Source organism: Bufo gargarizans, chromosome 2, assembly GCF_014858855.1.
Source record: "Bufo gargarizans isolate SCDJY-AF-19 chromosome 2, ASM1485885v1, whole genome shotgun sequence".
Taxonomy (NCBI): domain Eukaryota; kingdom Metazoa; phylum Chordata; class Amphibia; order Anura; family Bufonidae; genus Bufo; species Bufo gargarizans.
In genome coordinates, this window is record NC_058081.1 from 481,098,604 (window position 1) to 481,121,318 (window position 22,715).

Genomic DNA, 22,715 nt, shown 5'->3' on the forward strand with positions numbered 1-22,715 from the left:
ACAGGGGGTGATCAGGGAGTGTATATGGGTGATCACCCGCCTGTCATTGATCACCCCCCTGTAAGGCTCCATTCAGACGTCCGCATGATTTTTACGGATCCATGGATACATGGATCGGATCCGTAAAAATCATGCGGACGTCTGAACGGAGCCTGACAGCGGGATGATCAATGACAGCGGGGTGATCAATGACAGGGGGGTGATCAATGACAGGGGGGTGATCAATGACAGGGGGGTGATCAATGACAGGGGGGTGATCAATGACAGGGCGGTGATCAATGACAGGGCGGTGATCAGGGAGTTTATATGGGGTGATCAGGGGTTTATAAGGGGTTAATAAGTGACCGGGGGGGGGGGGGGGGGGTGTAGTGTAGTGTAGTGTGGTGTGGTGTTTGGTGCGACTGTACTGACCTACCTGAGTCCTCTGGTGGTCGATCCTAACAAAAGGGACCACCAGAGGACCAGGTAGGAGGTATATTAGACGCTGTTATGAAAACGGCGTCTAATATACCTGTTAGGGGTTAAAAAATTCGGATCTCCAGCCTGCCAGCGAGCGATCGCCGCTGGCAGGCTGGAGATCCACTCGCTTACCTTCCGTTCCTGTGAGCGCGCGCGCCTGTGTGCGCGCGTTCACAGGAAATCCCGGCCCTCGCGAGATGACGCGTATATGCGTCGTCGTGCGCAGGGCTGCCACCTCCGGACCGCACATCTGCGTTAGGCGGTCCGGAGGTGGTTAAAGGGGTTCTGCACTTTGTTTCAACTGATGATCTATCATCTAGATAGATCATCGGCATCTGATCGGCTGGGGTCCGACACCCGGGACCCCTGCCGATCAGCTGTTTGAGAAGGCAGCGGCGCTCCAGCAGCGCTGCGGCCTTCTCACGGTTTACTGCTGGCCCAGTGATCTCACGACTAGTATTAACTAGCGTGGGCGGGGCTAAGCTCCATTCAAGTGAGCAGAGCTTAGCCCCGCCCATGATAGTTGATCCTAGGTGTGATGTCACTGGGCCAGCGGCTGATCGTTGGGGGTCCCGGGTGTCGGACCCCGCCGATCAGATGCTGCTATCCAGAGGATAGATCATCAGTTAAAACAAAGTGCACAGCCCATTTAACCTTTGGGTTCCTTTGTGACCTTGCAAACTTACTAAAATGGTGTTAAATTTCCTCTATTTGTACACATTGGAGGAGATTTATCAAAAGTGATGTAAAGGGAAGTGGCTTTGTTTCCAGTAGCAACTAATCAGACTCCACCTTTTACTTTTCAGAGCTCCTTTTATAAAAAGGTGAAATCTGATTGGTTGCTTTGGGCAACAAAGCTAGTTTTCCTTTACAACAGTCTAATAAACCTCCCGCATTCTGTCTGACTGTGGATTGGAGTTCCAATGGTTTTGTAACTTTTCCAGCCTAATGAGCATCAGCAACTCCTCTTCTGAGGTCCTCATAAGGCCCCTTTTCAGACAAGCGAGTTTTCCATGCGCGTGCAATGCGTCATGCGAACGTATTGCATCGCATGGAATCCGGAACCATTAATTTGAATGGGTCTGTGTACATGAGCGTTGTTTTTCACGCATCACTTGTGCTTTATGTGAAAATCGCAGCATGTTCAATATTCTGTTTTTCACGCAACGCTGGCCCCATAGAAGTGAATGGGGCTGCAAGCAAGTGCAGATGCGATGCTTTTTTTTCACTGATGGTTGCTAAGAGCTGTTTGTAAACATTCAGTTTTTTTATCATGCGTGGAAAAAAACGCATCAGTGCTTATTTCACCCGCGCAATAAAAACAACGCAATCGCAGACAAAACTGACCGCAACTGCTTGCGCAATGGTGCGAGTTTTCCTGAACACATCCGGACCTAATTTGCTCACGCTCGTTTGCAAGGGGCTTAAGTCTGCTTAGTAATAAATGTACCCTGACATCAGGGGCGTTGCTAGGGTCTCAAAAGATCCGGGGCACAAGCCCCAATAAATATGCCCCCCCGCACTATGCTGTACTTGCTATACAGCGGCACTTACCTGTCACATCCAGGGCCTTCAGGGGACGTCTCCTCTCTGTCATCATCTTCTCCATTCGGTCTGGACAACTTCTCTCAGCCGCCTCGTCAACAATCCCCCCCATTATTAGAAGAGCCCTTCCTATATTAATAATACCCTCACAGAGTCCCTAGTAGAAATAAGGCCCCCTATTGTTTCCCCAGTGGTAATAAAGCTCCCTACAGACCCCACAGTAGTAATAAGGCCCCCATAGTGCGCTTAGTAGAAATAAGGCGGATCTATAAGACCCTCCCCTCCTATAGAGCCCCCAGTAGTAATAAGAACGCCTATAATGTCCCCTGGATTTGCAGTGCCCCCTGTAGTTATAATCCTCCTTCCACCATACAGTCCCATGTAAATAACATCACCTCCTCCACAGCCGCCTCCAACGCACAATCCCATGTAAACATCACCCCCTAAGGCTACTTTCACACTTGCGTTCGTGCGGATCTGTCATGTACTTGTACAGGACGGATCCGCACCGATATAATACAAATGAATGCATCCGTTCAGGACCAATTCGTTTGTATTAGATTTTAATTTCTAAGTCCCAATACGGATCCGTCCTGACTTACATTAAAAGTCAATGGGGGACGGAACCGTTTACAATTGCACCATTTTGTGTCAATGCAAAGGGATCCGTCACTATTGACTTACATTGTTAGGCTACTTTCACACTAGCGTTCGGGGCTCCGCTTGTGAGCTCCGTTTGAAGGCTCACACAAGCGGCCCCGAACAGATCCGTCCAGCCCTAATGCATTCTGAGTGGACGCGGATCCGCTCAGAATGCATCAGTCTGGCAGCGTTTGTCCTCCGCTCCGCTCAGCAGGCGGACACCTGAACGCTGCTTGCAGTGTTCGGGTGTCCGCCTGGCCGTGCGGATCCGTCCAGACTTACAATGTAAGTCAATGGGGACGGATCCGTTTGAAGATGACACACTATGGCTCAATCTTCAAACGGATCCGTCCCCCATTGACTTTCAATGTAAAAGTCTGGACGGATCTGTTCAGGCTACTTTCACACTTAGAATTTTTTTTACAATGTAATGCAGACGGATCCGTTCTGAACGGATCCACCGTCAGCATTATATGAGCGGATCCGTCTCAGACGGATCCGCTCTGAACGCTAGTGTGAAAGTAGCCTAAGTCAGGACGGATGCGTTTGGCTCCGCAAGGCCATGCGGACACAAAAAACGCTGCTTGCAGCATTTTGGGGTCCGCCTCCAAAATGGAACGGGGGACCGCACGGAGCCGAACGAATGCATTCTGAATGGATCCGCATCCAATCAGAATGCATTGGGGTTAAACTGATGCATTTGGGGCTGCTTGTGAGAGACCTGAAACGGATCTCACAAGCGGATCACCAAACGCAAGTGTGAACGTAGCCTAAACCAGTGTTTCCCAACCAGTGTGCCTCCAGCTGTTGCAAAACTACAACTCCCAGCATGCCCGCACAGCCAAAGGCTGTCCAGGCATGCTGGGAGTTGTAGTTTTGCAACAGCTGGAGGCACACTGGTTGGGAAACACTGGACCCTAAACATTAAGTCCCATGTACATAAACATCATTCCCCCCACCATCCACTTTCAACATACAGTCCCATGTAAATAACATCCCTCCCTCCCCCAGCCACCTCAAGCACACAGTTCTATGTCAATAACATCCCTCCCTTCAGCCCTAAAATACATCCCAGTTAAATAACTACAACTCCCAGCATTTTTCTGCCTCTCCCTTCACTTACCTCTCCTGTACAGACATCAGCATTAGGCTCCTTCTCCTCTTGACTCCGGTCCAATCCTGCACTGGGAAGAGGCGTAGGACCTTTGGTGACATCACAGGTCATGTGATCAGCAAAACAGGCTGTGATAGGATGACCTGGATGGTGACATCATCCAGGTCATCCTATCACAGCCTGTTTTGCTGATCACATGACCTGTGATGTCACCAAAGGTCCTTCGCCTCTTCCCAGTGTAAGATTCAATTGTATTTGCCGTTAGTGATGGGAAGTTCGGATCTTTCAAATGAACCGATTCATGAATCGGATCTTCGGTTCACTTCATGAGCCGGCAGAAGCAAGTGAACTGAAGATCAATGCGCATGCTCAGCTCATCGAATCTTCGGTTCACTTGCTGAGTCGGCTCTCAAGTGAACCGAAGGTCTGGAGGGACTGGCTCCTGGCAAACACAGCTCTGCTGCAGTGAAGCAGACTGTGATAATTGTCTGAGAGTTTTAGTTAAAAGAATCGTGTCACCGAGTCCCTACCAGACTTCCTGCTCTGCTACAGCATGTAGCAGAGCTGTGTATGTACAGGGTGCATGTAGCAGTATGCTACACTGCTGCATGTACCCTGTACACACACAGCTCTGCTACATGCTAGATTAATGCCCCCCCCCCCCCTTCCCCCCTGGACGGACTTACAGGGAGCCGCAGAGCAGGAAGCCTGGCAGGGACTCGGTGACACAGTCTCTGACTCATTCGATTCTTTTAACTAATAAACTCAGACGATTCTGCGACTCCCCCTGTGACTGGTAGTCCCTGCGACTCCCCCTGTGCTGGTAGGCAGTGCTGGCTGCCTCTGATTGGTTGGAGGGCGGGGAGGGGCGGGGCTAGCGTCTACTGTCGGCTCCTATTACACTGCCTGCTGCTGCCTCTATGCTGATCTGACTGAGCCGTTTCATTCGGATCGGCTCAGTCAGAGGAACCGACTCTTCCGGATCAGTGAACTGAATCGGTTGAAAAGAACGATTCGTTCATGATCCGGACATCACTATTTGCCGTTCTGTGTACGGCAATTCAGTTGTATCTAGCAGGCAGGCAGGCAGGACATTCGGGGCATGGGACAAAACATCCGGGGCCCAGGCCCCAAATGTTTTAACCTAGCGACGCCCCTGCCTGACATAAACAAACGGTTTATAAAGATCAGACTTTGATAGATCCCTGTCTTCTTAAACAGGTCACCCACTCACCTAATTGTCACCCCATTGATTGAAAACACTTGACTCTAATATCTGCTAATCCTCAAGGTTCACATACTTCTGCCACTCGGGATCATTTTCTTCAACAAATATTTTTGACTGCTTTGTTTGATTTGCTTTTTATTTACTTTTATGACTTGTATGAAAATCTGATGTAGTTTTAGGTCACATTTATGCAGACCCTATAGAAAATTCTGAACAGTTCACAAACTTTCAAGCCCCACTGTAGATCATATTCAGGAGATTTCAGACACCGTCTTTTTATGTTTTATTTTTCTATATTAGACTTTCCCACCACCAGCGCAGGGCACATCCAGTATGATCCAGTTTAGATCTCTCCAGCCGCTGACTTTCCTCATCAGAGTTGCATTATTAAAATGCAGGCACACGGAAGAGAATGTGTCTGGTTTTATTCTGGTGCTTAAGGCCATACAGATAAGTAGTTGACGCGCCTTTTTGACAGCGCAGGAAATCATTTAACAGACCAGACACTGGGATTTTGGGCTCTGCTGTCCCATTTCAGGAGCAATGCCATGCACTTGCTCTGTCTTACACTCCCGCAGTGATATTACTTCATTAGTTGATAAGGAAATGATCATATTTGTGAATGGAGGAGCACACCCTACGATTATTGCTCACTGAGCCCACAAAATTTTGAGCAAGTGGTATGTGCTGTCAACGTTCTCCACCTGGAGAAGCAACTCCCTCCCAGCTGTCTACCCCGAAGAGGTCTGTATGGAAGGGTTCATCTTCTGCTTGAGCGTTTTCTAAGGCAAGGTTGAGATGTGGTAGTGTTTAAGGAGATCTCTGCGTAGATTTTCTGTGACCTTCAAAACCATTTCATTGAGAGAGATGATCTGCAGTCTCAAGGTTTCTTGTTGGATTCTTGCAAGAGTATACCTTCATAGCACCTTTCATTTAAGTGGTATTCTATTTGAGATACTTTGTATAATTAATCATTTGCATAGTTGCCCGTTTCATATCTTCTGTCTTTTGGACCAGCTCAAAACAAAATCTTCCACACCCAAGAAAATGAATTCTGCTAAAAAGTCGGCATCAAAGGGGAAAGGCACCACTAAAACAGGAGCAGCATCCCTAAATCTCAAGCCTGTGGCTCCTGAGACTCCTGTAACACTGGCAAAAAGCAGCGAAGATTCTGATAGTGAGGACGAGACCGTTCCATCAAAAGCTACTCCGGTACTTGGTAAGGGATGGGGAGCTGGCTTTTTTTTTTAACCTGATGTATAGTGTGTGTGTGTGTGTGTGTGTGTGTGTGTGTGTGTGTAAAATGAGAGATAGATATCTATTTCTCTTAGTGCACTGTTTTTGTACAGTTGGTGGGACAATACTCACCAAAAACTTGTGCAGAACTTCTGCATTGATTTCAAAGGGGAATCTGTATGTTAAATTGTATGGTTTTAAAAACCAGAAAAAAGTGTCCTGTCCATTCTTGATGTGGATTCCTCATCCAAAATGCGGTTGAAAATAGCAAGGAAATCCTTGCCAAACCACAAAAAAAAAAAAAAAAACTGATGCTGATTCCACATCAATTTATTTTTTTTCCAGAAAATTATTTGTGTGATCCTAGGCTAATAGTGTAATATAAAGCTGTGTTCACATGGCTGCAAGCACATGCTTTTAGGATGTTATTATTGGGCTGTATGTAATAAAAACCTGGGATAAAGAATGGAATATTTACTGATGGATAACTAGATATCAATTAAATTATATCAGGAAAGTGCTAAAACTTTGGCATTCTCTGAAGTTTTATAAACTAACATTTAACGTACCGTATATATTCCCTTATTTAACCCCCCCCCCCCCCCCCCCACCTTTGCAGGAGAGGCTTCCAGGTTGTACTTTACCTAAGCATTCAGACTACTACCCTCATTATACCACAGTCTCCCTCAACTGAAAATGTTTCATACATCTGAAAGGGGGTGGCCTCTGCCACATGAGCATAGATTTCTGCAGATGAATTGGACATCTGCAGAAAAATTCTGCAACAAATTGGTGTTTGTGTGTGCGAGAGAGTACATCCTACTGTATTTCATGTTATCCAAAGCAAGTTTTCCAGTTTTATATCCTGTTCCTCTTCCTATAGAAAGACCTTTAAAGTCTACCCCAGCAAAAGTCCTAAAGAGCAAGACTTCATTATCTACTGACTCTCGGGCAGCACGGCATGTAAGTGACCAGTATAGACAATTCGTTCTTAAAGCAGTTCTCCACTTTGGACAATTCCTACTTGTTATAGGTCCCTTGACGATGAAGGATAAGCTGGTCAGAGTGGTTTCCCCTTCCCAGCAGCGCCACCGCAGGAGATATAAATCACACAATACACACTTTTCCAATTATTAACTTAGAATTCCATGATATTTTATATGAAATTAGTTTTCTAAAGTGGACAACCCCTTTAAATATCAATTTCCTACTGGCAGTCACTCAGTGGCTACAGTAAGTGCACTTCTGTTCAATACTAAGCACATTTAAACCAACATTTTATTTAACCGGGCAACCCCTTTAAAGCCTAACATCACTGATAATACAAAGGCAGGGGGAACTGATTCGCCCCTAGACCTCCACCGCTGTTTTTTGGCTCACCAGTGCTGCTGCATGTCTCAGGTCTCCCCGCATCTACATCTGGGTCACACAGCCGCTGCAGCGTTGGCATGTCCCCCCCATGCGTCACATTTCCCTGAAATAACGCGCGGGGGACACGTTACTACTCCAGCCAGTCATTGGCTGTAGCGCCACGTGGCATGCATCAAACTGGATGCTAATGCTGGGAGACCTTAAGCACCAGGGGAGTGAAGGAGCCGAAAACCAAGCACTAGAGATCAAGGAGGGTATGATTTATTTTGCAGGTGCAGCCATGCTTGGGTGGTCTGCTTGAAAGGCTGCAAGAGTGAGCAACCCCTCTAAGGCTTAGGTTGAGTCTCATTGATGTTTGTTGCTTATAGTGTTCAGTTCTGTTAGTTTCTCTTTGGAGGCAACAACAATTATTTGTAGCCAGCATAAAATAACTTATGGGATTTTAATACTGATGACCTATCCTGAGTATCTGATCAGTGGTGTTCCAATACCCAGGACTCCCGCCAATCAGCTGTTTGAGAAGGCACCGGTGTTCCTGTGAGTGCTGCTGCCTTCTCTAAGCTCACCAAGCACAGCGTCGTACATTGTATAGCGGCTGTGCTTGCAATCGCAACTCGGCCCCATTCACTTCTATGGTGCAGAGTTGAACCTAGACCATGTGACTAATGAATGTGTTGTCACTGAGCCTAGGGAAAGCTGCATCGCTACTGTGAGCACTGCTGCCTGCTAAAACAGCTGATCGGCGGGGGTCCCAGGTGTCTGACCCCCCCCCCCCCCCCCCCCCCCCCACTGCTCGAATACGGATTAGAGGTTAGATAATCAGTATTAACATCTCGGGAAACCCCTTTAAGCGAGGTGCAGAATCAATAGACAAAGTTAGCCTTTTTAATGCAGTTTCCTGGTGGACGCACATGCTTAGTTCAACCTTTCACATGTCACCAGCCATATCTACTATTTAGAAGCTGAGAAGGTCCCCCTGATCTATGAAAGTGTACAGCTGAAAGGACCCATCCCCTGCACTGATGGGGAGAGCTGCAGCCAATAGGACACACCACTTTAAGATGTCTGTGTGCACCAGACTTGTACATGTCAGTCTTCTGATCAGTTCCCTTGCAGCATTATAACTAGTGTTGAGCGAACTTGTGTTTAAAGTTTGGCATACAAGGTTATCTAAGTTGTGGTCCGTGGTAGCGGTATCATAATGGAATTCTTAGAACCCGAACCTTGTACCGTGAACTTGAAATACAAGTTTGCTCATCCCTTATAACAATTTTTTTAATTATCTTAGGACAAGAGCGTGCCTGCTAAAACGACAACTACAAAACCCCTTTCATCCTCCAATGGGAAAGCCATTGCTAAAGATGACAGCAGTGAGACTTCTGAGAGCAGCGATGAAACAGACATTGAGAAACCAGTGAGTATAAATCGAAAGGATGTGGGATCAAGGTGGTGTTGAGTAGGGAGCCTTCCAAAGTGTAGAGGTTGTAGGCAATATCAACAGGGTGTTTGCTGAACCCCCAGCGATCAGCTGTAATCTTTGGGGTAACCTGATGGCAAGTGTTTAGTTCTGCTGCAGCGCCACCGCAGGGAAAATGGTTAGATCGCCGCTAGCATGTCCGCAATATACCTGTTCTATAGGGCTGTGTGCTTTTACAGCCCCTTGGGCACCTTACAAGACTCATTTACATATCTCTAAAATCAATTTTCTCGCCCAATTTCCTTGGGGGACACAGAAGACCTTGGGTATAGCTCATCTCCATAGGAGGCGTGACACTAAGTGAGAACTGTTAAGCCCCTCCTCCACAGCTATACCCTCAGCCTGGAGAGAGAGACTGCCAGTTTTTGCTTAGTGTCCAAGGAGGCAAGACACTCCCTGCTACTGCAGGGCTGTTTTTCTCCTGTTTGGTTTTTAGTTTTGATTTTTGTTTTTTTCTTCAGATCATCAGGGACAACAGAGACGCACTAGACCTCTCTGTTTCTCCCGGGGTCGAGCTGCGCCAGTGTCGGTCATCCGCACTGCTGCCTCCCCCACAGAAGGCAAGGTGGACCAGGGCAGCCCAGCTCCCCTGCATCCCGCCAGCGCAAGGGTCGCCCGCACGCCAAGCCCCTCTTCCAGCGTCCTGCCACTACGGTGCCAGTAGCTGAAGGGGCGACCCTGCTGGAACGGACCGAGGGTGAAGACGGCTGTGGTAAGAGAGAGGCTTCTCCAGCCCTACGTTCCCCTCATTCCCTCCCCGGTCTCCTGCGTGCTGGACCCCCATACTGGTCCCTGCTGGACCTAGGCTGGCCCCTGAGGTGTCGTTGGGAACAGCCATGTTTCTGGCTCCAGGGCTGTCTCTCATATCCAGCTGTTGCCCAAGCCCCACACCACCACCATACTGGTGACCGCGGGGCGACTATACACTGCCCCTTCATAGGGCATTGCACAGGGGTGAGCAATGGATTGCTGTGGAGGAATCTGCTTTAGGACCGGAGTCCGGCTCCTAGCTGCCTCTGACACAGGGGTTATGCCGGCCCTCCCCCTTACCGGTCGCAGATTCAGTACAGGGGGCCCGCTGCTGACTGCCCTGGTCCGTTAGGGCAGGGGGTGCAGTGCTGGACTTCAGGGTCCCCCCCCCGCTCTCCTTACCGGTGTCTAGGGCCAGGGGCCCGCTCCAGAAGCTGCCGGCTCCAGAAGCTGCCGGACGCAAGGCCCTCACGGCCTGCATGTACTGGGCGCGATGCTCCAGCAGGCCCCGGCTGACTGTTGAGGCTTCCGGTCGGCCGGGAGCCGCAAACTTTTGACCCAGGCTTCGGCCTGCTCGGCCGCAATCCGGCCCTTTGTCTCTGCCGGCCCGCGGGGTGGGCACCCGCGGCCGTTAGTACATGCGTCAGCCGGCTCCCGGCCGGGTGCCGCAAACTTTTGACCCAGGCTTCGGCCTGCACGGCCGCAATCCGGCCCTTTGTCTCTGCCGGCCCGCGGGGTGGGCACCCGCGGCCGTTAGTGCATGCGTCAGCCGGCTCCCTCCCGGTCCCGGCCGACCGCCGGTACTCCCGGTCGGCCGGGCGCCGCGAAAATCTAGGCCCCGGCTTCACGGCCTACTAGGCCACAAACTTCCAGCCTCGGTTGGAGGGGGCGGGAACTTCTCGCGGCGCGAATTCTTCCCGCCTGGAGGTCCCCCGCCCCCAGGGGATCGCAGCGCCGCCCCCTAGGCCGGAGGTTTGTTAACCTGTTGGGTACCGGCCACCAGGGGCCGGCTCCCATCTAGAGGACACCCTCTATGTTCTGGGCTTCCTGGTGGGCCTGTGTGAGATTGTGCCCCTGTATGGTGGCCCCTTTTTTTGCCTCAGAGTGGCTGTGTTTTTAAAAAATAAAATAAAAAAAATAAATAAAAAATAAAATAAAGAATAAAGTTAATAAATAACGGAATGGTTGCGCAGGACGCTGCATCCTGATGCAGTAGTGCTGGCCGCACGCTATGCCCCCCTTCCGTAGGCGGCATGTTGCGCTCCTCGGCTGCGGTTCTGGCCAGCTACATGTTCCCCTTCTAGGCGGACCCTTGCCATCTCCCGGGATACGGCGCTGACCAAAGGCAGGCGCCCCGTCTATAGGCAGAACGTCGCCTCTCCAGTTACAGGTTGGCCATGTGCATCACTCTCACTGGATTTAATGCCGGACAGGTGCATGACCCCCTTCTGGGGCAGAAGAATTGCACTCTCACCGGATACGGTGCTGGCCATGTGCACGACCCCCCCTCCTTGAGGAGCACGGCACTCTCACTGGATTCCTGCCGGCCATGTGTGTAACCCTCTTCTATGGCGGTACGCTGCACTCTCACTGGGTTCGCTGTCGGCCATGGGTATAAAACATGTGCACGTCCCCCTTCCATATGCGGAACACTGCACTCATTGGGTTCACTGCCGGCCATGTGCACGTCCCCCTTCCATAAGCGGAACGCTGCACTCTCAATGGATTCGCTGCCGACCTTGTGCATGACTCCCTTCCATAAGCGGTAGGCTGCACTCTCATTGGTTTCGCTGCCGGCCTTGAGCATGCCTCCTTCTCTCGGGCGGCATACATACTCTTCCTGGCTGGGGTTGTTCTCTCGCGGTAGGTTGCTGGCCACGTGCTTGACCCCCTTCCATGGCTGGGTGCTTGCACTCTCACCGGATCCGCTGCCAGCCATAGGCATGGCCCCCCCCTTCCTTGGGCGGTGTACCGCACTCTCGCTGGCTTTGCTGCCGGCATGGGCATGCCTCCTCTCCTCAGGCGACATACATGCACCTTCACTGACGGTGTTTGTTCTTGCGCCAGTACGTTGCTGGCCATGTGCATGGCCCCGTCCGTGGCGGGGTGCTCGCGCTCTCCTGGGATGCGATGCTGCCGTGTGCGGTTCATTGCACCCTCACCGAATACGTTGCTGGCCAGGAGCATGGCCCTCTAAACATGGGTGCGCTGCTTGCACTCCCTTTGGAAACGGTGCTGGCCTTGTGCATGACCACTTCTTATTCTGTGGGCGGTAATTTGCGCGCTCATGAGATTCACGGCTGTCCTTCTAAATGCTGTACTGTACGTTCCCCTTCATTGGCGAACTACTCGTTGCACTCTCACAAAATTCGGTGTTGGTTGGATTATTGCACAATAATTTAATGCCAGGATAATCCTGTGCGTGCCCTTCCCCCTTCACTAGGTCCTTTGGTGCGGGCCTTTGCACTCTTGCCGTCTGCAGAGTTTGCCAGGTGCCTTTCTCTCCCCTTTTCTGGGCGGACTGCTTGCGTTCCATAGCATGCCCCCTGTACTAGCCTTGTGCATAACTCCCTTTCGGGTTGCACTTTGCACTTCCATGGATACTGTGGGATGCTTGGCTGTGCGCTCTGTGCGTTGTTTGGGCCGTGTTTCCCTTCTCCTCCCGTGGGTGGGTTGGCCTTCTCGCTGCCTACGGTTTGCTAGTACGTATGCCTCCCTTCCTCCTGCGACATACTTTTTTCTCTTGGGGTGAGGCTGCTTGTCGCTAGCTTTGCACTCTTTTCTGAAGAGGTCATTCTGTCCACCTGTATGAGCCTAAGGTGTTGTCCAACACACAACAAGTGAATGCCCAATGTATTCACCGCTGTATACCTTGTATATATGTAGACGGGCTCTGCTGGCTCGCTACTGCACCGAGCTGGGTGGCACTCATTCTCTGGTGTGGTCCCGTTGTGACTGCACCAGCCATGTTCATTGGCCCTTCCACCTGGGGGTGTTCGGGGTACCTTGATGCGTACCCGTTCGTCCTCCCGTGACATTGCTTCCCCGCACAAGCCGTCGGGTCGAGAGCGTTGTCTTTGGCGCCTTCTGCACTTCAGTCTGATCTGCTACCAGGAACAGACCGCTCCTCTCGGGTAGGTCACCCAACTTCTCTTGGGTGCTAGTCTATCCAGGTCTGAGGGACCTCCACTTTTGGGTTCTTCCGGGTTTTCGCCTTCTGCGAGGCGATGTGCAGGTCGTCTCACAGAGTAGCAGGTTTTCGGCTTTTGAACTGTCCTGTGGCTTCCCTGTTTGCCATTCCTCCTTTCGGTTCGGAGGGTGTTATGCCGACCTCTGTCTCGACTGCTTTTCCTCGCCGGCTCGGTTGTTTTGGCTTCCTTTCTGAGTTTGTCACTCCGAGGTGGCTTCTGCACCGGCCAGGCCTCAGAGGCTGTTTCGTCATTGCCCCCTCCCCTTCGGGGGTGAGCATGGTTGTTCATTTGGATGGTTCCGGTGTTACTTGTGGTCTCGTACCGTCTCCCTCGTTTTCACTGGCAGTACTAGCTGTGTGCCTGTTTACCAGGCCTATTGCGTTCTGTCCTCCCGCTGGGTGCAGATTGCCTTTCCATTCTGGGCATATGGTCCTGCTGGACTTACCTTTTCGGTAACTTGGGAGGACTACCCTTCGGTCACGGTTGTCCTTGACTTTCCCTCACCAGGACTGTAGAACTCCTTCCTGTGTCCTGGCATCTGTCGGCTGCTGGGCGGACCCTTTCAGTTTCTTCCGTCTGTCCTTCTGCTCACCCACTCCGGTTGGATACGGGACTATGTTGTTCGGGGGCCGACGGGAGTTTTCTTCCGACCCTTGGGCCGTGTTACTGGTCTGCGCCTGATCACATTGGTTTTTTTTCCCGCTTGCCAGGCGATTCCTGCGAGCGCGCTAGTGTTCGCTCCCGACTGTGCTTCGTCCGGGTTCGGTTGTCGGACTTAGGGTTCTTGACTAGGTTTTGTGGTAAGTGGGGCATTCCCCCACTCTGCTTTTCTCTCCCTTGGTTTTGTCTTTCTCTAGTCCGGCCTGACCCTGGGACTCTGTTACTGAAGTGTCAAGTGTCGGCGCTGTCCTTCCCCTTGCAGCGTTTTCTGGCCCTCCTGGGCCTGTCATGACCTTCTTCCACAGAGTGGCTCTTTGGTTCCTCTGTACCGTTCCCTGGTACCGCCCTGGGAACTACACACTGAGCTCTTGGCGCTCCACTCCTTTCCCTTGGTGCCGTTGTAGAAGTTCTCCCTACTCCTGCTGTCCTGTACAGTTGTGTTTTCTGTTGCCATCATGTCTGACGGGTGCCTGATGGGTGGCCCTTCGTGTTCTGTGCCCTCTGTCCTTTTCCAGGACGGGGCTGTTTCTCCATCCCGTCCCTTCCTTCTGAGGGTGGTATCTGCCTTCTTATCTACGAGGCTTTGGTCATCCCCTTCCCGTCTCCGGGAACGGGCGCTTCACCGCTTGGAGATTGTTTGGGTTTGCAGTTATTCCTTGGAGATCTCCGGCTCTTGTCGGCGTTCGGTCTCTTGTGTTTCCAGGATGTCCGCGCAAAGGGTTGACGGCCTCCAGGGTGGCTTCCTTCGCTCTCTGTGTCTATTGCTGTGGTTACCGCACCAAGGGCAGGGTTCTGCTTTTGGTGTCACCGTTCATTTCACCAGAGCGGTCGGTGCCTCCTGGGCCGGAGGCATTAGGCTTCGTCCATGCTTTTGTGCAAGGCGGTCGCTGGTCTTCCTCGCACACCTTACTGGGTTCTACAGGGTGCGCGCTGGGGCTTCGGCGTCTGCTGCCTTGGGCCGCCTGGTCTGCAGGCGGCGGTTTCTTGATGCCTTCGGGTGCTTTGCCCTGGTGCTGTGGTCCCTCCCCTCTTGGACTGCTATTGAACGTCCCAAGGTCTTCTGTGTCCCCCAAGGAAATTGGGCGAGAAAACGAGATTTTTGTATAACTTACCAGTAAAATCTCTTTCTCGCTCTTTCCTTGGGGGACACAGCACCCACCCATTCTTTGTTTCCGAGTTTGTTTTACCCGTTGGGTAGTTGGCTTGTTGGTTCCACTTTTGGACTTTGCCTTTTCTCACTACTTGGACACGCAACTGGCAGTCTCTCTCTCCAGGCTGAGGGTATAGCTGTGGAGGAGGGGCTTAACAGTTCTCACTTAGTGTCACGCCTCCTATGGAGATGAGCTATACCCAAGGTCTTCTGTGTCCCCCAAGGAAAGAGCGAGAAAGAGATTTTACTGGTAAGTTATACAAAAATCTCGTTTTTAAACAAAATAAAAGCACACAGCCCTATAGGACTGGTATATTGCGGACATGCTAGCGGCGATCTAGCCGTGAATGTCCGTATCTCTAACTTAAAACGAGGTGCCAGAATCCCTTTAAGCATTACATCATGCTCATTGAAATCAATGGAATGTCTGTGTAATGCATGGCTGTTTGGTCCTCGTAACACAAACCTTTGTAGTTACTATCTATTCTCCTGATTCATAGTGGTTCTGAACAAGGAAGTTTCCAGTATTATTCAGGACCCTCTTTATCTGAAAAGGGATTTTCTTAACTCGTTTGAGACTTAATTTTAACAGTGGAATTATCTTTAGAAATTACAGCACATTTGTTTTTAAAGTGGTTGTACAGGATTAGAAAACTGGGCTATTTTGTCTAGTATTCCAGTCTTTAAAGGGGTCTTCCGATATTTTCATAGGTCATCAGTATTTAATCGGTGCGGATCCAACACCTGAGCCCCCTGCCTGCCAGCTGGTTGAGAAGGCAGTGGTGCTAGCTGTAGTGCCACAACCTTCTCTCAGCTTTTCCTAGGCAAATGATGACGCATTCATCGGTCACATGGCCTAGGTGCAGCTCAGACCCATTCAAGTGAATGGTGCTGAGCTGCGATACCAAGCACAGCGACTACACAATGTACAGCACTGTGCTTAAATGTATTTTATTGGGATTTTTTATTTTGCTATTACATAGTAGGTGTAAAGTGAAAAGAGAATGATACCTGGTTTTCTCAATTTTTTTATAAATAAAAATCTGGAAAGTGTGGCGTTCATTTGTATTCTATTCAGAATAGCTCAAGCCTAGTCAGATTGGATGGAGAGTCTGTGAACAGCAATATTCAAGTCTTACCACTAATATCAATGGGATTTAGGCCTGGACTTTGACTGGGCCATTATAACACATGAATATGTGTTGCAATATTCCGCCACAGGTTTTACATTTATGCCAAAAAGTTCAACTTTAGTCTCCTCTGATCAGAGCACCTTCTTCCACGTTTGCTGTCTACATGGCTTGTGTCAAATTGCAAACAGGACTCCTCATGGCTTGATTCAAAAATCGCTTTCTCGTGAATGGCATTGGGGGACACAGCACCATGGGTATATGCCCAGCTGCCACTAGGAGGTAGGAGGCTGACACTAGAAAGGAAAAGTGTTTGCTCCACCCAGATGGGCTATATCATCTGCACAGACACTAAACTAACCAGTTTTAGTCTAGTGTCCGTAGGAGGCAGACTTGACCTGCTCTTTTTTTATTATTTTTTTTCTTCACTTCCGCAAGTCTCGACCTGCTGCAGGATACGGCTCCATCGTGGGTATCCACTTTAGTTGCACCCCCTTCGAGCGTGTACTCTGAGTACATCGCCAGTCACCCAGTTCCCCGTACTGCAACCGCAGTGGCATGCCAGCAATCCCACATCTGTGACGAGTTTGCGGAAGGGGTGATCCTGCGGAGCCCGAAGACGCCGGACGGGCAAATCTACCCTCAACATTTCACCCCGCCTTCCTGAGCGTCGCTTATCACCAGGAGCCCCACTCTCCTTTTTTTTTCTTCTGCATTCTGGAGGGCCCCCGGTCTCCCGCGGTTCCTCCCCACCAACAGCATTCATTTCCCGGCCGCGCCATTAATTGAGGCCCGGCTTTTTCTTCGCCTAGACCGCATCCTTTCTGCCCCCTCTCACTTGCCGGGCTTTTCCTTGGCCCCTCAGCTCTTGGGAGGGGTCTCCTTCCCCTCCTATCTCAGTTTAGCGCTGGCTTTTGCGGTGGGCGGAGTCTTGCCTGCTTTTCATCTGGGCCTTCATCTTGTCAGCAGTCCTGAGGGACACTCTCCAGATCTCCCTGCAGCCTTCCTGGCACTCTCCTGCAGCTCCTCTTCGGAGACACAGCACCTGGGGTCCGATAGGACCAGCCTTTGGCTGGCTGCTTTCTTTTTTCAGGCTCACAATCAGCCCTCATGTCCTCTTCCAGGGAAGACTCCCATCCCCAGCCCACCCTCTGGGTCGCCACGTATTATACATGTGCCCTTTGTAATAAAAAGTTGCCATGCAGTCAACCTGAACCTGTTTCTGCTAGGGTTGTTGCGGGTATCGAAATTTCGATACCCAATCGATACTTTTGTCCCGGTATTGATACGATACCGGGATTTCCGTTTTTTCGATACTGGGCTGCGCTTCTGCGCAGTCTAGTATCTCTGAACATGAGCGCGCTGCTATCGGCGCGCTCATGTTCTCTCAGCAGCACGGGGAGAAGGAAGCTGTCCTCCCTCCCCCCTGTGCTGCTGCCACCAATGAGAAGAGAGGGGGAGGGGGGGGGGGAGGGGCGGGCGCACTGCGCCACCAATGATAGGACTATTCCCATTTCCCACATAGAGCGGCGCCCAGCGATGTCTCAGCACTCACCATTAGTCCTGAGCGCCGCTCCGTTCGCCCGCAGTGCCCCATTACTGTCTCCTCTACTGCTCCACATTCTGCTGATTACTATCGGAGCGATGGGAGGAGACATCAGCTTCACTAGTAGGCGTTCCTTCTCCCTGGCTGTAGCGCTGTCCAATTGCAGCGCAGGGAGAAGGAACGCCCACTAGTGAAGCTGATGTCTCCTCCCATCGCTCCGATAGTAATCAGCAGCATGTGGAGCAGGAGAGGAGACAGTAATGGAGCACTGCGGGCGAAAGGAGCGGCGCCCAGGACTAATCGTGAGTGCTGAGACATCGCTGGGCACCGCTCTGTGTGGCCTGATAGTGAAAGTCAGTCTTTAACACAATACAGGAGGCGGGTGCCGGCAGCAGAATCGCATTGCCGGCATCCTGTCGCTGACGGGGAGCCGTGATCAGAGGCAGTTAACCCGTCAGGTGGGGCACCTAAGGGGTTAACTGCTGATCTGCCAGTACCAGCCTCCTGTATAAAGGGGTAATTTATCATTGGTGGTGCAGTGTGCCCCCCCCTCAACCCCCCATCCCATTAAAATCATTGGTGGCACAGTGCGCCAGCCCCTCTCAACCCCCCCAGTATTAAAATCATTGATGGCAGTGGCCACAGGGACCTCTCCCCTCCCCCTCATTGGTGGTGCAGTGACAGCTTCTGATCGGAGCCCCAGCTGTGTAAGCCTGGGGCTCCGATCAGTTACCATGGCAGCCAGGACGCTACAGAAGCCCTGGTTGCCATGGTAACATCCCTGATGCTGTGTGCACAAGGCACAGAGCAGCAGGGACAGTGTGAAGTCCTATTCACCCTGATAGAGCTGAATAGGACAAGGGATGAAAGATCCCAGGTTCTCGCCCCTAAGGCTACTTTCACACTTGCGTTCAGAGCGGATCCGTCTGAGACGGATCCGCTCATATAATGCAGACGGTGGATCCGTTCAGAACGGATCAGTCTGCATTATATTGTAAAAAAAATTCTAAGTGTGAAAGTAGCCTGAACGGATCCGTCCAGACTTCTACATTGAAAGTCAATGGGGGACGGATCCGTTTGAAGATTGAGCCATATTGTGTCATCTTCAAACGGATCCGTCCCCATTGACTTCCATTGTAAGTCTGGACGGATCCGCTTGCCTCCGCACGGCCAGGCGGACACCCGAACGCTGCAAGCAGCGTTCAGGTGTCCGCCTGCTGAGCGGAGGCTGAACGCTGCCAGACTGATGCATTCTGAGCGGATCCGCATCCACTCAGAATGCATTAGGGCTGGACGGATGCGTTCGGGGCCGCTTGTGAGCCCCTTCAAACGGAGCTCACAAGCGGACACCCAAACGCTAGTGTGAAAGTAGCCTAAGGGGGGAAATGGTTATTAAATAAAAAGTGTAAAAAAACCCCCACCAAAATATGAAGTATAAATCACCCCCTTTTCCCAATTTCACATATATAAAATATATAAATAATAAACATATTACATATCGCCACGTCAGAAAAGTCCAAACTATTAAAATATAAAAAAAAATCTAGGTGGTGAACGCCGGAACAGAAAAGAAATAAATAAAAACTGCGATTTGCCATTTTAAAAATGCGGAATGCACGTGGCTTTTTTGGTTTATTTTTTTTTCGCATGGTATCGAGTATCGCAATACTTTTTCATGGTATCAAAACCGAATCAAAAATTTGGTATCGCGACAACTCTAGTTTCTGCGCAGTGCCTCCTGAACGGGCTGTCTCCCTGTCCCAAGCCATAGGGAACCTTGCCCAACTCTCCCAATCCATGGTTGAGTCACTGGACAACTTGCCTGCCCAAATTGCAGACTCCTCAGCGGAGAGGGCATGCTCGCGTTCAGACACCAGGTCCTGCAAACTACATCGGGTTGTCGCAACCATGTCCCGCTCCATCTTCGGGTCACTCCCAGGACATTTTTTATTTACAATTGGCCACTCGGACAATCAGTGTCCCTTGGTTTACACGTATTACTAATTCTAAAAAATAACTTTTATTACTTCTCTTTAAAAGGTTTAATTAGAACTCTATATTTTCCTTTTATTAAAATTGTCAGCGTAGCTTGCCTGCCTATTAGTGTGCTCACAGTATGATCAGTAATTCTCAGATCCGTCCACTAGATGGCTCAGTGCATCCAAAGTGGCTTAATACATATATCCTTTATTATGCAGACGTCCCTCTGCTTATATGCTGCACGCTGTTATTCCCACAGTGTCTGGACTACTGTGCCATCTTCTGGGACTACTCGCCTATTCTTCTATTGTTCTCATACATGAGTTGAGGCTGGGCTACTGCTGGCTAAAACTTTAGGTTCACTAACTGCCCCCCGACATGTTTCGCCAACCAGGCGTCTTCAGGGGTTTGGGCAGAGGACGCCTGGTTGGCGAAACATGCCCAAACCCCTGAAGACGCCTGGTTGGCGAAACATGTCGGGGGGCAGTTAGTGAACCTAAAGTTTTAGCCAGCAGTAGCCCAGCCTCAACTCATGTATGAGAACAATAGAAGAATAGGCGAGTAGTCCCAGAAGATGGCACAGTAGTCCAGACGCTGTGGGAATAACAGCGTGCAGCATATAAGCAGAGGGACGTCTGCATAATAAAGGATATATGTATTAAGCCACTTTGGATGCACTGAGCCATCTAGTGGACGGATCTGAGAATTACTGATCATACTGTGAGCACACTAATAGGCAGGCAAGCTACGCTGACAATTTTAATAAAAGGAAAATATAGAGTTCTAATTAAACCTTTTAAAGAGAAGTAATAAAAGTTATTTTTTAGAATTAGTAATACGTGTAAACCAAGGGACACTGATGGTCCGAGTGGCCAATTGTAAATAAAAATTTAACCAAGTCCCAACACGTGTTAGGGAGATTTGTGTAAAATAATACTCCCAGGACATGTCTGAGGCTGGTGCCGAATCCTCCCCTGCAGCACCTTCCGCCGCCTCGGGGGACACCTGACTCTGCTTCCGGATCGGAGCAGAGCACAGCCCTGTCTGCGGCCATGCAGGATCTCATCAGGGCAGTTAGTGCTCTCCACGTGCAGAAGGAGTGGCATCATCCGGTTAGGCGTCTTCAGCCCACCAAGATCTTGGACATCCTCTTTCCCTTTTACGAGGAGTCCATTTCTATGTTGTCTGTTCCCTCCTCAGGTAGAGCCACAAGTGGGCCGACTTGCTTAGGCTACCACCCTTCCTTTGGCTGACGCGGCCTCCTTGTCTGATTCGATGGACAAGAAAATTGACTCCTTGTCCAAGTCTGCATTTGTCGCAGCGGGTTCTGCTATCCGTCCCACCTTTGCTGCGTCATGGGTGGCTAAGGCCTGTGTGGTGTGGGCCAAACAACTTGTTTGGTCTTTACCCCAGGATTCTACTCAGGGGGAGCTCTGTGCTTCTCATCTTCTCCAGGCATCCCGGTACCTTTTGTGATGCTTTCCTGGAATCGGCACGCCGCTCTAGCAGGGCGGCTGCCAACTCTGTTGCCATCCGCCGCACTGTTTGGTTTTGTGCATGGGCGCTCGTATCTCTCCCTTTCCTGGGTGGTAGGCTTTTCGGGAAACGCTCGGTGGAGCTTATTTCTAAGGCCACGGGTGGGAAAAGTTCTCTCCTGCCCCAGAACTGCTGCCTCCATCCTATGTCTGCATCGTGAACTCAACGCTTTCGCTCCTTTCGGGATTCCTCTTTCCGCCAGGATAAAAAGACTGTTCGGCCTTGCGGCAGCAGTGAGACTTCTTGTGGGAGAAGATTCCGGCAGGCAGTTCAGTCGCCGATACTGCCTGCCTGATACGGCAATCTAGACGCAAACGGATGGCGTCTTTCCGGTGTCATCAGGTATAAAAAATATATTTCTCGCCCAGTTTCCTTGGGGGACACAGAAGACCTTGGGTATAGCTCATCTCCATAGGAGGCGTGACACTAAGTGAAGACTGTTAAGCCCCTCCTCCACAGCTATACCCTCAGCCTGGAGAGAGAGACTGCCAGTTTTTGCTTAGTGTCCAAGGAGGCAAGACACTCCCTGCTCTGCAGGGCTCTTTTCTCCTTGTTTAAATTTTTGATTTTTACTTTTTTCTTTTCTTTTTGTTCCAGAACATCAGGGACAACAGAGACGCACTAGACCTCTCTGTTTCTCCCGGGGTTGAGCTGCGCCAGTGCCGGTCATCCGCACTGCTGCCTCCCCCACAGAAGGCAAGGTGGACCAGGGCAGCCCAGCTCCCCTGCATCCCGCCAGCGCAAGGGTCGCCCACACGCCAAGTCCCTCTTCCAGCGTCCTGCCACTACGGTGCCAGTAGCTGAAGGGGCGACCCTGCTGGAGTGGACCGAGGGTGAAGACGGCTGTGGTAAGAGAGTGGCTTCTCCAGCCCTACGTCCCCCACCCCCCACCCAATGGTCTCCTGCGTGCCTGACCCCCCCATACTGGGCCTCTGGACCCTTCCCCTGCTGGACCTAAGCTGGCCCCTGGGGTGCCGCAGTGCGGCAATCTGCTCCCTGCCTTTTTTTCCTGGCCTTCATAGGACCAGGATACGGCGATGCAGCTAGTGGCTGTCGGCCGTCGCCTGCCTTCTCACGGGCATCCCGTCTCTGGGTCACGTCCCCATCTCGCCTGATCACATTGGGCCTTACCGGAGTGTGCAGGACGCTGCAGTGGAGTAAGGCCTCGCCTCCGGCCAGCACTTATATTCCGGTGCGGCCGGGCGCCGCGAAAATTAGGCTCCGCGGCCAGCAAGCCGCCATTCCGGCCCCTGTCTCGTCCGGCGGCGGGGTGGGCTCCCGCGGCCGGCAAACGTCATTCCGGCCCCTGTCTCGTCCGGCGGCGGGGTGGGCTCCCGCGGCCGGAAAACGCCAATTCCGGGTCCCTGTCTCGTCCGGCGGCGGGGTGGGCTCCCGCGGCCGAAAAACCGCCATTCCGGGTCCCTGTCTCTTCCGGTCGGCGGGGTGGGCTCCCGCGGCCGGCATTGGGCTTGACTATGCCCCAGCGGGTGCCGGTCGGCGGGGCTCCGCAAATTTGGTCCCATGCTTCGCGGCCTGCTGGGCCGCATTTCCGACCGGCCCGCGGGGTGGGCTCCCGCGGCCGGTTTGAAGCGGCAGGTCGCTGCAGCATTCCGCCTCAGGTCCCGGCGGTATAACGGGCCGGGCGCCGCAATTTAGCCCCCGGCTTCGCGGCCTACTAGGCCGCAATATTCCGGTCTCTG

At 51.4% G+C, this 22,715-nt stretch overlaps 1 protein-coding gene across 3 annotated transcripts in view; it reads left to right on the forward strand.

The window, feature by feature from the left end:
* The window catches only part of TCOF1 (treacle ribosome biogenesis factor 1), a 156,541-nt gene that overhangs the window by 25,425 nt on the left and 108,401 nt on the right, over positions 1 to 22,715 (forward strand). For all 3 annotated transcript variants that reach the window (XM_044281130.1, XM_044281131.1, XM_044281132.1), the window contains exons 5-7: positions 6,006 to 6,207; positions 7,108 to 7,187; positions 8,884 to 9,009. In XM_044281130.1, coding sequence (XP_044137065.1) covers positions 6,006 to 6,207; positions 7,108 to 7,187; positions 8,884 to 9,009 — 408 coding nt within the window. The remainder of the gene's footprint in view (positions 1 to 6,005; positions 6,208 to 7,107; positions 7,188 to 8,883; positions 9,010 to 22,715) is intronic.